The following is a 17,542-nucleotide window of genomic DNA, read 5'->3' as shown; positions in this document are numbered from 1 at the left end:
TGCAGTGATATGGCATGACCAGTAAGGGTACTTGCTATCCAGCCTGATGGCCTGAGTTTGATCCACTTCTGCTAGAACCTAGGTAGTAGAAGGACAGACTGACTCCTGCACACTGACATCCACACATATACTGAGGCACATTGTTGCCTAAACATATACGATGCATGCATAAACAAGCAAATCAAGCATAACACAGGAAAGAATGGATTCCTTTTTTAAAGTCTTACCTCTGAACACTGTTGAACAAGACACTAAGCCCTCAATACATGAGCCTTTGGACACTTGAGATTCAAACTATAATAATAGCAAATGGCAAAAGCAATTAAAATGGAAGTCTGTGGATGGCAGTGTGGCATACCACTTGCCCGTGATACCAGCAACTAAGGAATTTTAGGTGGGAAGATCCTGAGTTCAAGGCCAGCCAAGGTGACATAGCAATGCCCTGCCTCTTCACCCCAAAATAGCTAAACAATGGATTGAAGGATAACGGAATCATCCATGGGTGCGATAGACATAGTAAAATGATGCATGTGGGAACTTAGATTAACCTGAGAAACAGTTTAAAATGGAAAAAACTGTAAGAGGCAACATATAAGGTTCCAGTTGCAAGATTGATTTGGAATGAGCAGATGACCGTTAGTTTCTGGTAAATAGTAGAACTCACAGAGAATCAGAGAATAAGCAAGCAACACCTAGAGGATATGGGTTTCTTTCAGAAATTATGAAAATAACTTGAGATGTACTCTACTGATGGTTGCACATATCTTTGAATTTACAAAAATTAATGAAATATAAGTGGTAAATTTTACAATTCATGAGTCATATTTTAATAAAGCTATTCTTAAATTCTGTTACAAGAATAATGGTTCAGCATTTTCTCAAAGGATATAATGTATTATTTTAGCTTAGAAAGTCCATAAATGGACATAATTATGATCAGTTTCTCTTTATCTTCCTTTAAGCCATCTCTTATTCATCATGGGCAAGAGCCACTTCCAAAACAGATCAGGCCTTCATTTCCATTAGCATTTGGCCTTTAGTCAACTCAGAGAACAAGAAGAGCTTTTGTTGGCAAACGCCTCAGACCACCAACACACTCACCTATGAGGCTGAGCAAATACCATTGTGGTTTTCACTCCTTTCTTTTTTTATTAGGTTAATATTTTTATTTAACTATTGAGTGGTTTTGTGAGGTGATTTCAGTGCTGAGACACATTAATATGGCTCAAAATTTACAGCTTTTAAGCTATGGTGTAGAAAATATAATTTCAAGTTTCATGGCTAAGTTAGGATAAGCTCAAATTTATTAGCTGTTTGGAATAGATTTCTAATCCTGTCTCCATTTTCTCCAAATAGAGCAGTATGTTTCTCTCTCTGATCTCTGTTTTTGAAGAGATTAATGCTAGAGTTTTTCATTCTGGAAATTGCTATTCTGTTTTTTTTTTTTTAACTTCCACATCATCTCTCAAGACTACAATCCCATAAGTACAAACACTAGATGAAATATTTATGATTGTATGGGTCCATCAGATGAAATAAAACTACATTATTTTAAAACCAAATGCCATCAAACCTTTACTTATTAGTGAGTGTTATGAGGGTAAACAGGTTAAGTGATCAGGACAACTTCAGTGTGGTTTGTTTACAAAGGCATATATAATACAAAGGCATGAACTCATGGGACTGAAGTTGTCATGACCTCTATCTAAAGGAACAAAAACAAAAACAAAAACAAAAACAAAAACAAGTGACTGAAGGACAGAGAAACAGCTGCCATGAGAGAAGCCGTGTTACTTTTCTGTGACGTGCTGGTGTACCCATAAAGTCCCTGCTGAACCTCCAAGGCCTAAGGGAAGGCACAGTTTATGGAACATGACCTATATGTCTCTATATGAAGGAATGATGGGCCCTTTTCCTACATGCACTAATTTGCTTTTAGCTTATAACATCTGTTATGTTCTTTCCTGTTTATGTCATTAAAGTTCTCCTAGGATTTTTAGAATGTCAGGCCACCACAAGATTTTACCTAACCCTACATTAATAACCGTAGAATCTGTTATCAAAGCCATGGTTATGAAATAAGACCTTCTAAATATAGAGTATAGTGAAGGAGGAGGAGGAGGAGGAGGAGGAGGAAGACCTGGGACAAAAGCATCTTTGCACTCTTCTTTTATTCTTAAGTATGGGAAACAAAAGAAAGCAGAACCATCTTAAAGGAAAGGATCAGTGATGTGTGAGGAAGGAGAGAGCATGCCACTGAGTAGAGGACTGTAGGATGGAGTAAGAGGGACTCTGGGAAAACACTGTAGATAGGTCTAGTGAAAGAGTGAGGAACCTGCATTTTACAAAATTAACAAAAGACAGTTTAATGAGTGAAAGCAAGAAGCCAGATTTGAGTTCTTTGGGTGAGGAGAGCAGGCTCATGAGGCTTGCAAAGATGTTTGATTGTAAACAACACTAGAGAGGACAGTGGTGATGAGATAGGGGCCCAATAAGCTCTGCCAAGGAGAAAATTCTGAGAGGGGGGACTGCAGAGACATCAGGGCAGGATGGGCTGCAGAGCAGGGGGAAAGGGGACTGCATGGTAATGTAAAAACTGGAGTCATAAATCTATGCACACGGAGCAAGGGGCTCACTGGGGTTGGATCTGTTTAGTTTCTTAGAGATAAAGGGCTGAGCAGTAGGTGCCCTACAAGTTCTGTGGGGTGCTTGTCTCTTGGAGATGAGGAGAAAGAATGACTTGAGCAGTGGCATGTAATCTTCACGCAGATAGGATTGGTGGATATGCGAGGTATATGTGGCGGGGCTAAGGGAAGGAAGAATTCTGCCATTGCCTTGCCTGCCACTGGTACTCATTCCGAAAATCAGATATATGTTGAGCCTTTGAGCCAAGTCACATTAAAGCTCTGTTACAATTTTGGCAACACACAAAAACCCTGTTATTTTCCTGGCAATGATATCTAGAAACAGACTTTTAAGCTGAAGAGATAAATGTCTCCAGATTACCCACGTGGTTATGTAAGGAAACTGACAGGACAAAGCAGTTCATCATGCTGAGTGTTACGTGCTCATCAGCCTTGTAGAGCTGGCTCACTGCCTGTGGGCCTGAAAAGAATTCCTATTTGCCTTTGTGTTGAATTAAAGAGTCAGGCATTTGCCCCCTGAAATGAAACCAAAGCATTGCCCCCTTCTTGTTTGGCCGCAGCACCACCAGATGTATCGCATAAATACCCAAATGGATAGTGGTGGACTGTGAACACAGGAGATAATCTGATGCCAGCAGATGCTAGCAGTCAAGATTACTCAAGCTGTATTGAAATTTCCTTTGCACCTGGCACTGGAGGTGTTAGCCATGCCAGTTCAATCCCCCCAACACAGATGTTCTTGTTGTACCACTTTGCATGTATAACATTGAGGTTTCTGCTCAGTTTTGCCATAGCACACATAAATACAGTAATCCAAAGGCCACCCATTTATTAGTGCACCTGCATCCTCAAGGACATTTCTTTCATTCTTTTCATTGACTCTTCAAATTAAAAAAAAAAAAAGATACCAGTGAGGTGAATAAACTTTTTAATTGTTATATTATTTCAAAAAGTGAAGATAAAGATAAAGATAACAATATCCATAATCTTCTCCAAACAATATTATTAAAACATGTAATTAAAATGAACCTCATTGAAGAAAAATATTCTTATTATTTTCTCATGAATTTTTCTTTATTCTTTACTAGCAAAGGGATAGAATATATAAATGGTTCATTTTCCAAAGATTAACTCTTATTTCTTCAAACGAAGAATTGGTAGAGTTTACCTTATAACCGACAGATTTTGCTGAGTTTGGACCTCTGACACCCTCATTTTAAATTAATAGGAGTGGAGCTCACTGCAGCTGAAGGCTGACTGTGACCTCTTGAATACAGGATAAAAAGCCTTTGGAGAGAGACAAGATCATTACTCCAGAGAACAGCCTCATGCAGTTGCTGTCCTACTGAAGTGAGAAAGAACACCAAAATGTTTTGATCTTGTTTCCACAGTTGCACACAGTGTCTGTATCTTTCCAAATGTCTAACTTTGTCAAATGCCTATAAAAAGGAGTTTCAGTAACCCTTAATTTTGGTTTGTGGAGAGATGGGATTATCTTTCATTATTCATTTGAAGCAAATAAATGTTTACAGAAGAGAATCATTTAAAAAATTTATGAGTGGTGATTTTTTAAGTTAATTTTTAATATCAGTAGTAATATTTGCTCATTGGATACTGATTCCCTCAGTTTATATGCATGGTTTATTTCCTGAATAGCATATAATTGTACTCTGCTTGAGGTATGCACTGTCTATCACCAGATCAATATCCTTCCAGTGGAATACATAGGGTACCAAGAAGCCAGGTACTTCAGAGACAGAGAACGATAGCTAGAAGAGCATCCAGGAAGAATGAAGGAACAAAAGGTCAGATGAAGAAATAAGAGAAATAACTATACCAAGAAGCCATGTGTTGCCCACTGTTTATATATAACAACTGTTGGACACCTGGGATAAGGGGAATAAACTCTAGCAGTGTTTGCAGCCAGGAGTAAACCCAGCAGGCTTCAGAGAGAACCTGAAAAATCCAATGCTCCAAATGTAAAAATACAGTGCATGAAAGATAGAGAGAGAAGTTCCAGTAACAGCTGGCTTCTTCAAAGCCTCTAAAATTAATGCAACTAGTTTTATTTTGAACTCTTCTTTTCAATAGACATATGAAGATGGCATATGTGTACACAGACATAGAGAAACCTCAACACAGAAGAAAAGAGGAAGAAAGAGATATAAAAATAGGGAGATGTTGGGGTTCTTTGGCATGCCTTGACTTCCAGAAAAAATGGAGGACAGTTGTTTGAAATGGAACATGAACACCCATTAACTCATCCCACCTCCTACTTCCAACATGAAAATTGAATAAAGTATACATCTTTACCTTACACCTGCCTTCATTCTCATCAAGGTTTTGAAATACAGCACACAGGAGTTCATGAATCTTGAGTCTTGTCTCAGTCTTGACATATTTTTCAAGTTTAAGTGATATTTTGTATTACCTGTATTAACTGCAACTGTGAAAGGCCTGGCTTATGCAAATCACACTACTAAGTATGTAGAATAAACTCTCAAAATGAGTATTTTATTTCGTCTTACAGGTGAAAATAGCAGTGGTTAGAAATAAGTAAAAATAATTCAAGGTTACGCAATTGATAAGAAGCAATAATCTGTACCAAAACATATAACATGAAGCTTTCATGTTCAATCATGTTAACCCATCCCAGAAAGACCACAATAGAGCTTTACAAATCAGGACAGAAATACCCAATAAGCTAAGAAACTGTGTCCCTGATATACCTAAATGTTAAATTTATTAACTTACATTATATATTTTACCTCACTTTGAGACATAACATTGGCAAGCATTTGTTTCTCTGTCTTGTTTCATTTACAGTGGCATCCTCGCTGTGCTGAGCCCCAAGGTTCCCAATATGATAATGGATGGGAACCAAAAAAAAATCCTGGCATTATGTTGACTTATCTATCATTTGAGACTTACAAATAATGAAATCTACTTCTTTTAAGTTAAGATCTCTGATGGGGTTGAAGACCAGATAGTTTAGTTTTAAAATTAAGCTTAGTTGTTTAGGGGTTAAGATATTTTTAGGTCTAGATAGATGTTTTAAGTTGATAGAGATGAGATATGATAGATATTGATTTACATTCAGAATTTCAGACCCACTAAGATAGGAAAGATATTTTCTTCAAGGTTGCCAAATACAAGAAGTCAAAACACTATGAATGTAACATTAATTTAATTCCTGATTATTTTGTGGTTCTTCTTGTTACATGTAGTTTATTTTATATATGTGTAATAATATAAATGTATATGTAAAAAATAAAAAATGATTTAAAAAAGAAAAGAAAAGTGATGTCTCTAATATTACTTATCCCAAGAGACAGAGAGCAAGGATTAAAACCTACAAGGCCTGGAACCACTCATAAAAGGCATCTCCTTGATTTTTCCTAAGGAATCCCTTTCTTTCTGCTTCTGTCCAAAGGTCTTTATGAAAGCAGAGATGCTAGACAAAGAATGCTAGCCCAGAGAACTCTGACTCCGGACCCTCAAAAACTGCCCATGTGTCCTGGCCAGAATCATTTCCGCTGGTACTTTCATTATCAAACTATTATATCCCAAGCTAACATCTTTCATTGGTATAACTATCTGGCAAAGCCTAAGTCACATGCGAGTGGAATACACTCTAATTCCATGTTGCTAGGTCAGCATTGATGGGGTCAACAGAGGAAAAAGTGGACACTGTTAGAGATCACAGTAATGACTTACATGAAGACCCTACAGGAGGCTGGGATAGCTAGCTTCTGTTTTCTCTCTACCTACCCCTCCCCTTTTCTCACAATGCTTGGGAATGAACCCTGGAAGTTATGCCTGCTAGTTATGCCCTCTACCACCGAGATAAACCCTGTGCTCACCTCTGCTTTCTTCTGAAACCAAAACTAATGCACTGGTATGAGTAAGGCTGCTTAAAATGTGTTGACCAGCAAAATGCATGGCATGTCTTCAGCTCACGGTAAGAAAAATAGAGTATAAGAAGAGGACAAACTCCACCTCAATCCTTTTTACCCGAGTCTAATGTTTCTGTACCTTTCTTTCCTTGACTTAAATGTCTGCTAGCGCCTTGTGAGGCTGTGCTTTTCCATCACCGTCCCAGGTGGTGAACCTCACTTGCCTCTCTCTCACCTCCTACAAAATTAGTGGCAGCATCAAAAAAGCTTTGTCCAGTGTGATGTGTATTTGTGTCACCTTTTGCTGAACTTTAGCACATCTTATTTCATTTGATTTTGTAGTGACCTAAAGAGACAATCAGAATTCATGGGGCTTATGTAAAGGACAATTGCCAGACAGGTAAATGTCTATGCTGTGAATAACATAGCCAGGTTTTTCTCCTCCACCTTTTCCTGTTCTTCAAATGTGCTGGTCCTTTTTCATATCACCTTCATCACCACAGACCATCTCATGTAGTGAACCTTATAGTATTCAGATTTATATTTATGTATGTCTTCCCAGTGGAGATCTTCCAAACACATTGGTCAATTGCCCTTCCTGAAATCTACCTAGTTCCTTGAGAGGAACACTCCTGCATTGCTGGTGGGAATGCAAACTAGTACAACCACTTTGGAAAGCTATCTGGTGCTTTCTCAGAAAAATGGGAATAGGGCTTCCTCAAGACCCAGCTATTCCACTCCTTGGAATATACCCAGAGGATGTACTACTACACAACAGGGACATATGCTCAACCATGTTCATAGCTGCCTTATTCATAATAGCCAGAACTTGGAAACAACCTACGTGTCCCTCTATAGAAGAATGGATAAAGAAACTGTGGTACATTTACACTATGGAATACTACTCAGCTATTAAAAACAAGGAATTTCCAAAATTTGTGGACAAATGGATTGAACTAGAAATTGTCATAATGAGTGAGTTCACACAGAAGCAAAAAGAGCTAAATGGTATATACTCACTTATATCGAGACACTAGTCCAAGGTGTACGTCCCCATGAAAAACTGTACCTATCACACTCACAACCTCAATTTAGGGCTTTTATTGTTGATTAAGGGAATTGTTACCCTATGTGGGTTCTCTATACATTCTATATCTCCTTTAGTTTTGAGCCTAGAATCTCTGCAAATTATATATATATATATATATATATATATGTGTGTGTGTGTGTGTGTGTGTGTGTGTGTGTGTGTCTTAATCACAGTAATGCTAGCTTCTCAAAGAGTATATTAATTATTGTACAAATTCTTTTTTCTTTTTTACTCTGGGCCTTGTTAAATCAGCCAGATAATGGCCTCTCTCAGAAATGTTCCTCTTAGTCTACAGCTTCTCTTTCATCTACCTATCTAATAAAACATACGGATATAGGAATCCCCCACTCCTTGGCTGGTCTGCCTGTGTTCAGACATTCTTAGATTTAATAAGATGAAATAAAACTATGCTTTCTAGTTTCACATTCTGGCCTTGAACCTTTTTTGCACAATAAAAGTTTCTTATCTCAGAAGACAAAAAGCATAATATGGCCTGTAGTGAGCCACTTGAGCAGGGCTGAAGTAAGAACACAAACATGCCAAAGTAAAGTTGCTCTGTAGAAGCACAAGTTGTGTTCAAAACCATTAGGTACTGCAAACTTTCAAGAAAGTCTCTGCAACACTTGTTTACATATAGTCTACATTGAGAGAGAGCGAGAGACAGAGAGAGAGACAGACATAGACACAGACACAGACAGAGAGAGATAGAGACAGAGAGAGATAAAGACAGAGAGAGTATGGTTTTACATTGCATGTGGGGTCAGAAGTTGGTGTTGATCACCCTATATATGGAGGCAGGCTATCACATTTGTGTCCAGATGACCAATTTAACTAGTCTATGTAGCTGTATTGTTCTGGAAATCCATTGTCTTGCCTCCCAAGCACTGGGATTATAGACAGGCTTCCTCTTGTTCTCACCTTTGTGAGGCAAGTGATTTTACCCTTTGGGCAAGAGCCCCAGTCTAGAATCTACTTATTTTTTTAATGATAGTGACCAGTTAAACTTTAATAATATAGCATGAGCCAAACAATTCTACACTGACGAAATGAAGGAAGGAGACCTGGAGAAAAACAGAACAGATTAACAAGATAAAAAACATGTTTCTTAAAGACTCTAAACATTGTCAAAGATAAGTGAACACACAAACAATTCTGCCAGTTGAAATTTTCTTTCCTTCATAGTAACAAGCTGCTAGGAATTAACTTTCAGAAGCGGAGCAAAGCTATCTGCAGGGATGTGGTCCCTCTGCTCCCTGAACTGATTCACATGAGCACATGTTCCTCTCCCATATCCATGGCCCTGTTCTTAGCATCCTTTTCTTGATGGAGAGTAATTGTTGCAGTATTGTGACAACCTGGGTCTTTCACATTTTGTAACATTCTACAAATTTGTGAAATTACTTCTTAATCAGTCAAATAAGTATGTGAACTACTAAGTTCTAGTGGGAAAAGTACCAATGAAAAATTTTATGAGACTGTTTAGGTCACAGGAACTACTCAACAAACAATAAACTTTATATTTCCTTAACAGTCCTATTTTCCCCAACTTAAAATGTGTGAGGAGAGGCAGCTTACTCTAGTGTCTTAAATTGCTACGGCTGGTGCTTTAATCAGAGTGCCCCAGCTGATACTGTCAGCTGAGACACAGTAAGAAGGTACACGTCATCAAGACTATTCAGGGAACACTGTAGAAGAGCTGTAACGAATCCAAAAAGTTGAAATTTGTGTCACATTCAAGTCAAACATGGATACATATATAAAGGACCCTCAGTATGTAAGCTTCCATGTGTACATTTAATTAATATCCTAGTCATTCCTTTTCCAAAAGCACATTCCCTCAATCAACACCATCCCCAGGCATGCGTTTTCAAATAGTTGGCACTGGGAAGCTAATAGGACAAAGGGCCAAATATCCTTCAGTTTACTGGTGATAACAAGACCAGGTCAGCACTTAAGTATACCATTCTTTTTTTTTTTTTTAAGTTGTTCCCTTTACATCTGGATTATAGATTGTAGCCTCCTCCCTCATCACCTCCTGATCCCACCCTCATACCTTCTCTCAAACCCTCTTCCTTCCTCTACTGGTCGTAAGAAAGGGGAGCCCTCTTCCCCTAACATCTGACCTCAGCCTATCAAGTCTCATCTGGACTATCTGTATTCTCTTCCTATGTGGCCAGGCAAGGCCACCCTACCAAGGGGGAAGTGATGAACGAAGCACACCATTCTTTAATGATGCTATCTGCAAAGAAGCTTCAGGTTAACTGGATATTACAGCCCACCAGTCAGCATCATACCTCCTGAAGTGGACGAGGACTAGATATGCTTTAATCAGTAACCATAACATGCCTCATGTAATACTTTGATTGCAATGATTCCTCGTGAACTAACATCACATACCTCACAGTTTTCTCAGGTTCTCCAGTATCCCCTTGCAGAAAATTATGCAGAGGATTCATTACACAATGTTTGAGGAGGTTCGTTTAGATTAGGATTTGAAAGAACTCCTAGAATCATGTGTCACAAAACCAGACACAGGCATGTACAAGCTTATGACCTTTATCACCTGAAAGTCTTCTCTGTTTTATTAAGATGCTCTTATTTTAATGCTTTTGTGCTAAATATTCTGATTATACAATTATACATATGAAATCTCCAGTGTTCTCAATACTTTTTGCTTCTCATTACCACTTTGAAATTCATTTATTATTAACAGAGAAATATCAGAATGAAGAGAAACATATATATGTATATACTCATATCTATACACTGTTGATTTTTGTAGTTTATTATGTATTGCTTAACCCAATTTATTTTTGGTTAATCCAATTATTATCATAAGAAAATGCTGTGTAATTTAGTGGGTGAATGTGTGTGTGTCTCTGTGTGTGTATCTGTGTGTGTGTGTGTGTGTGTGTGTGTGTGTGTGTGTGTGTGTGTGTCCTTTAATTCAAATATAGAAAACCCTTCGAGGACAAAAAATTTAATGTTAGAAAAATTATATATATATATTATACTGTTCTTTTGGTACTGGCCCTCAAGCAGAGATGATTCGCACATCTGTTGACTTTTTTTTCACGTTGCACACATTTGCACCTTTTTTTAAATGTTGACTGAATCGCTTAATTGTAGACAAGCGTTCATTTTAATGTAAATCTTACAGTAATACATGAGTGAATGTATGAAAATAGCTTGGAACGGTTTAAATTGGGCAGAATTCTGCTTTGATCATAATGTGCCTCTTCAGCATTAAAATAAACTTGCAACATATGCTGAAAAACATGTGTAATAAGTAAGTGCCTCTTGCCTGTGACTTATCTGGAAAAAAATAAGTCATCATTTAATAGAAGTCAAAAATCCACAACACATTGCTAGCACCCAGAAATGTGACAGTATGATTAACATTTTACATTGACAAAAAGATACCTATTTCTCCTTCCAAGGGAAGAATCTTTAACCTTAAAATGCTTTGAGTTTAAACAATTTTTACAAATTCTAAAACATAAATCATTTCAAATACTACGACTTTATATTTTTCTGTATTGCTTCAGAGTTAATCCTAGTACATTTACACTGCTCAAATAATGGCAAAGGATGTGATAATTTTACTTTAATTTTTAAAAGTCAGTAAAAGTAAAGAAAACACCAGTATTCTTGTGTCATGACAAAGACTGAGAAATGTAAGTAAGGACAGGGAGCTGGGGGTGGGGTGAGGAGTAGATATTTAAAGTGCCTTGGAAATATATTATTAATTAATGGCAGGTTGTCAAAGAACCTGTCTATAACATTAAGCTATGAGTGGTAGGGCCCTGGACTTTGAGTGAAATTGTCACAAAGAATTTATCTTCTCTGATTTTAACTCATACGTGGGCCTGAATAAATCAGGACCATTTTTATCTACAGGTAAAATAAAAACAGTTACAATTAACAATACATAAGACATAAATATTGTGTGCTCATATTAAATATGACAATATGGGAAACTATACTGAGCTAAATAAATCTGAGAGAACATTACACAAAAGATTGGTTCCAGAATGGGGTTCTTGTGCCTACAACTTGAGCATTTGGGAGGTAAGGGCAGGAGGACTGGGAATTCAGCCATCCTTTGGAACATAAGAAGTTTGAGGCCAGTCTAGGCTGCATGAGACCATGTAATAATAAAATGAAAAATAAAAACTACTGTAACAAAATAAAACAAGAACGTAAATTTTAAAAATATTAACCCCTCCCCAAAAAATAATCCATAGATGAGTACCTATAATCAAATCCTTTTGGTTACAATTTTGTACTTGTCTCTAAGATCCTGAGCATGTTTCCTCTAACAGCAGTCATTGTAAGCTAAACCTGAATGTGAATCTGTCTTTTAGAAACACTGTGAAAAACTATCCAAAACAAGTGCAAGCATACTTAATTCAGTACAGCGTTATGAACTCCACACGTGTTTATTGACAGTCTCCACTGTGCCAGATTGGGTATTTGAGAATCTAACCACAGAAGAGAAGAAAAATGTATGATTTTCACCCAGAAATATTTTAACTTCAATTGAAAATAATGTTTGCATAGACAGATATTTATTCTTTGAGCACGGTTCTGTGTAAAGAGCAGGATCTGGATGTTCAGCACAGCCCCTAATTATCAGTACATCTGGAAACACATTTACCAGGTGTTCTACGCCAACCCACTTTCCTCCCAGATTTCTCTGCCATGGTTTCTGGCTTCAACACTGGAACTGAACCTGGGTGTCCTCATCTCTCCTTAACAACCCCATCCTCCCTCTCAGTGAAGCTAACAGTTGTGTACCTAGAACAGTCTTTATTTTTGCACATGGATACAGCATTGTTTGAACTCCTGGATATCTTTCAGGAGGATTAGCCCAGGGGTTCTCTGACTGAACACCCTGCTTCTGACTGGCAGTCCAATTGAGGTGAATTTTGGTCCATGCCTTCTCTAATTCCTATGCTGTTATGTTGACCACAACAGTAATAGTACTGGAAGGTGGGGGATTTGGGAACGGATTAGGTCATGAGGACAATGCTGTCATCAATGGGATTAGTGTCCTTATTGAAATGGCATTAAAGAGCCTCCTTCTCAATTCCACTTTGTGTGTGCACAGTGAACTGATAGCCAGCAGGCACTCACCAAACACTGGCTGGTGTTTTGATGCTGGGGAAAACTATTTCTCCTGCTCTCAAAACTCTTTAGTTGCCTGTATTTCTTTGCCAAGGGCTGACATCTACTGAGTTTCTTCCCATCAATATCACCAAGTCTATCAGTGCATCTTGTTCAGGTCATGTTGAAGCAGCCATTTTGCTGAGAGTTCATGGGCATTTCTAGAAGACATGTTTCCATGCACGTTCTCTGTGCTTCTGGCTCTCACAATCTTTCTGCCTCTTCTTCTCTAGTGATCTCTGAGCTTTAGGTACAGGATCTTCAAGAATCTAGAACACCTCCCATATTACTAAACCAGAAAAATCCTTAAGTACATCCTAAATATTTGTTCTTATACCCACAGGTAAGTTTAGTCCTCAGCTCTCATTAAAAAACAAAAACAAAAGCAAAAGCAAAAACAAACAAACAAAAAACTTGTCTTTGGAACAAACAGATCATTATATAAAACCACAACCAGTTAAGTGAAGAGTTCTGGAGACCAGTCTCAATTAATACATCAAAATGCAAATAAGTACAATCTAATGACTAAGTGTTCCCATTTAACAGGAAAAGAGTCTAGGCTTTTAAAATCAGTTCAGTTAGGCTTGTGTCACAACTGAATGACACCCAAGTGACAGGTCATTGATGCACTTTCATGCAGTCCTTCTCCCTCATTGGTACTTTTAATTGTTCTGAGTTCTCTAAGAGCAAAACCTCGGCATCCAACCATCTATAGTTTTTTTTTTGTTTTTTTGTTTTTTTGTTTTTTTTGAGACAAGGTTTCTCTGTGTAGCCTTGACTGTCCTGGACTCACTTTGTAGACCAGGCTGGCCTCGAACTTACAGCGATCCGCCTGCCTCTGCCTCCCGAGTGCTGGGATTAAAGGCGTGCGCCACCATGCCCGGCCCAGCCAACCATCTATAGTCTTAACTTTATTTCCAGTACCCCTCTCAGCAAATTCTAAGTCTCCAATACTGTTTCACATTCCCTCCAGAGGTCTCAAGCCACTGTGTAAAGTGCAGGGAACTTGGACTCCCCTCTATGTATACGCTGCCATCCCTCTCAGCCTCCGTTTATTTCCTATTCTCCTTCCAGTGTCAATAGTCCTCAACTGTTCTAAAAGCGCACCATTTTTTGTTCCTGCATGGGTTAATCTATACTGTAAAGGAGTAAGTAATCAGAGAAATAAAGATCTACGACATGGGCCCCAGGTCTCAGGACGTGGGTTAGAAACAAGCACACTTTCTCTATGATTATTTCACTACCTAGGACAATACATAACTGCACCGACACAAACTAAATGCACATTTCCAAGACCTAGGCAACAAAAATATGGTCTTTTCTGACTGAGTCCAGTACTGGCTTTTCTCTATACTGTTCCTTTCTGTACTTCTCTAAGAACTCCTGTTTGTGGTCTTAAAACCATTATACTATTGCTATATATTGCAAAACATCCATATTTTGGTATGTTGTATATGGTTCTACCAGTGTGCAATGTAGTTTTGTTGGATAAGATAAATTGATGCATAAACAAAGAAATGATGGGTAAAATTTTTAAATAATATGAATAATATAGAAAATGGGCATGAAATAACCCAGGAAAATTAATTTTTGACAAATTTTCCATCAAGAGAAGACAATAGGGAAAAGTGAAAATTAGTAGTGCTGCAAAACTGGGTGCTCTGTTGATGGACAGTGTGGAGGGACCAGTGAGGAGCAGGCTAGAGCATTTGTGCTTATCACTCTCAGCAACAAGTCCTGGAGAAGTATTGACAGAGGTAGTGTGTCATTTTAATATGCGTCTCTCTCTCTCTCTCTCTCTCTCTCTCTCTCTCTCTCTCTCTCTCTCCCTCTTTGTAACATTATTGCCCAGAGAGCTAAGAAAATTTATATTGTGTCAATACTACTTTTCTTTTCCAAAAAATCATGAAGCAATAGGATAGTAAAATCTTTGTATTCATCTAATAGTCTAATGCTGAGTTTCATTACACTGAGCACCATCCACACTACTCTAAGAAACTTTGTCCTTCTTAATAGTAGAATCTATTGGCCTTTTAAATTCTACTTTATACCTAGAACATATCTAGAGTGCCATCTCTCTGTCCCCATTCCTTTTAGCAATAACACCAGTCTCAGTCTTATTTCTGGTCCAAGTACACAGTAAGCCCGATGCTGTCCCTTGCCACCTGCAGAGTGTTGGCCTACTTAATCTATCCCCTATTTGACTTCATGGCAGGAATGCCCATACACTGAATCTCTCATGAGGCATCCAGCCTAATTGCATTTCATATTTGTCTAACCCAAGGGATGCCTTAGCTTATACATTTTTGTTGTTCTTTTCCTCTCTCCATTCTGCACCCCACCACCACTTCAATATCTACAGTCACATGAATTCCATCACACACACACACACACACACACACACACACACACACACACACACACTTAATTAGTTTACCTCCAATATTTTTCAAGCCACTCTCAAGGAAATGTTGATCCATCAAAAGTGAAGCATTCACAGAATTCATAATTGCATCACTTAGGCATAAAGTATATTTAGTCTAGGGGAAAAAGAAAGAGAATAAGCAAGAAAATTACTGTGGGATTGATTGAAACAAGAGAGTTAATCACAAGGTAAAGCAAGTATCATTCCTCTTTTAGAGATGTGATAGCTTATCCCAGAAATATTAAATGATTTGCCTGAGATTACCTTTGTAGCTGAAGCAGAAGTTTGAAGTTAAAATCAGAACATGTTGCAGTTTGATACCTTCCACTTGAATCTGGTATTCAGTACAGCCACACCAAATGTTAAATTACATGAAATTTAAATATAACTGGGTGTGACCTCCAAAGTTTGAGATATCCCTCCCTGAAACCTTCCAGAAACTAAATGGTCAGTGGCACATTTCATAACTCTGGTACATTTGAACTCACAACACTAAGTTGTGGCCCTTGTGGATCCTAAAATATTTTATGCATTCCTTAGTTCAGTACCAACCCAGCAGCTACTCAGCCTTGTCCAGAAAATATTGATGATGGCTACACTTTAAACAATGTTTATACCTAGGAAAGAGAGAGTGTTATTCATATTTTAAAAACTCACGTTAACGTGATGGTGCACATTTTAAATCCAATCATTCAGGAACTAACTAAAGCATAAAGATTGCCAATTTGGTTTACATATCAGGCCAGTGGGGGCTGCATCAGGAGGCTATCTAGTAAAAGAGACCCCAAAAAAAACAGTCCCCTTAGTTGTCTCCTAGAAATTAAATGTAATTCCTTGTTGTTAAAGACACCAAATACTTCAGACATACTCCTCAAAGCACTGAGCTGTATCTGACACAAAACCCATCTGCCTGAGGATGTGCTTTTATAATACCAGAAGATGTTATGCACAACACCAAGGCAGGAAAGCAGTCAACAGTCCTATACAGCTGTAATGCCTAACAACCACAACAATCACAAGTATGATAAGATATACCTACAGTTGCAATGGTGATCCCCATCTATTGTCAGTAACTAACAGCTGTCTAATTGGGATTAACATCTGCCCAACAGGATAGGAATACTGTCTAGTACTAAAAACCTAACCAGTTACATGTGGTTACTTAGGTCATGGATCTTAGTGAAGAACCTACTATTGCTACTTTCCTAAACCAGTATAATTCCTAACTGTACTCTAAACACTTACCCTTACACCTGCAGAGAAATGTAGCTCTCACTCCTGATCAAAGAAGTGTCTCTGTGCAGAAGACAGTGAACATGACTGAAAGCCATAGCTGATCAAAAAGTAAAGAACAGTTGATCCCACAAGGTCTCCAGACCTAACTGGCACATGAACAACAACCCCTATACCTAAGACTCAGGAAACATCTTGGAAGAAGGAACAGAAAGATTATAACATCTCAAGGACCAGGAAGTCTGTTGTGAGATTGTGTCTCCTATAAATGCCACATAAGCTATACCCATGGAATCTGAACAATAGGATTATTGCATAAACAAGATGTGAACAATAACAATGCCAGTTCACATGTCAATGTGGATGGGGAAATCTCATGGATGTGACCACTAGACTGAAGAGCTTCAGACAATTGCTGAGAAAAGGAGAATTTGTGTTTGCCAGGGAAAAGGCTCCTAATTTTTTATCTAATACCAAGTGTCTAACCCCAAAAGGATATGGATATATATATATATATACAAACTTACTAAATAAACTCAGCATGTATTCGTGAATTTATTCATTATTTTTAATAATAAGTTAAGAATAAGAGGCTATGAATTTGAAATGAAGCAGGGGTTTGGAGAGGTTGGTGGGCGAAAGGGAAGGGGGATGCTGTATGCTGTTTTAAACAAAATAAAGAATTAAGTTTATTAAGTACTGTCCTCAACAACACAGCTTATTGTGTATATAGGAAAGTCATTGGATCTTTGTGTCCTTGTGCAAATTTGAAGTTAGGCAGTGGCAGTAAATATCTACATTCTTCCTACTGTTGCTGCTATAGGTAATAAAGTCTTAGGTTTCTATCTAACTCAAGAGATGTCTACTCTCTTCCACAAACTGAAGACATTAGCCTTCAAAAAAGGTAAATTCTCAGATGTTTCACACCTTGACAGTTGGTGTATAGTTCCCTAATGAAAACACCTATTCTCTATCTAACTTCTGCTTTCTCATTCTCCCTTATTACCTCTGTTCCCTGAATTCAAAAGTGTGTGTGTGTGTGTGTGTGTGTGAGAGAGAGAGAGAGAGAGAGAGAGAGAGAGAG

At 38.0% G+C, this 17,542-nt stretch overlaps 1 protein-coding gene across 7 annotated transcripts in view; it reads left to right on the top strand.

Moving 5' to 3' along the window:
• Positions 1-17,542, top strand: part of DGKB (diacylglycerol kinase beta) — a 693,335-nt gene that overhangs the window by 629,839 nt on the left and 45,954 nt on the right. Inside the window, exon 24 of one of the 7 annotated variants that reach the window (XM_084791213.1) lies at positions 5,472-5,838. The exons of 5 other annotated variants lie outside the window; for them this stretch is intronic. In XM_084791213.1, the coding sequence (XP_084647339.1) occupies positions 5,472-5,491 (20 nt within the window). In that variant the 3' untranslated portion in view covers positions 5,492-5,838. Of the gene's footprint in view, positions 1-4,736; positions 5,415-5,471; positions 5,839-17,542 lie in introns of those variants that run through there. One more of the 7 variants, XM_084791214.1, reaches the window with a different exon arrangement.

Source organism: Acomys minous (assembly GCF_964271855.1).
Source record: "Acomys minous genome assembly, chromosome: 8".
NCBI classification, from domain to species: Eukaryota; Metazoa; Chordata; class Mammalia; order Rodentia; family Muridae; genus Acomys; species Acomys minous.
The sequence above is the reverse complement of the archived record's forward strand: the minus strand, read 5'-3'. Positions and strand labels throughout refer to the sequence as shown.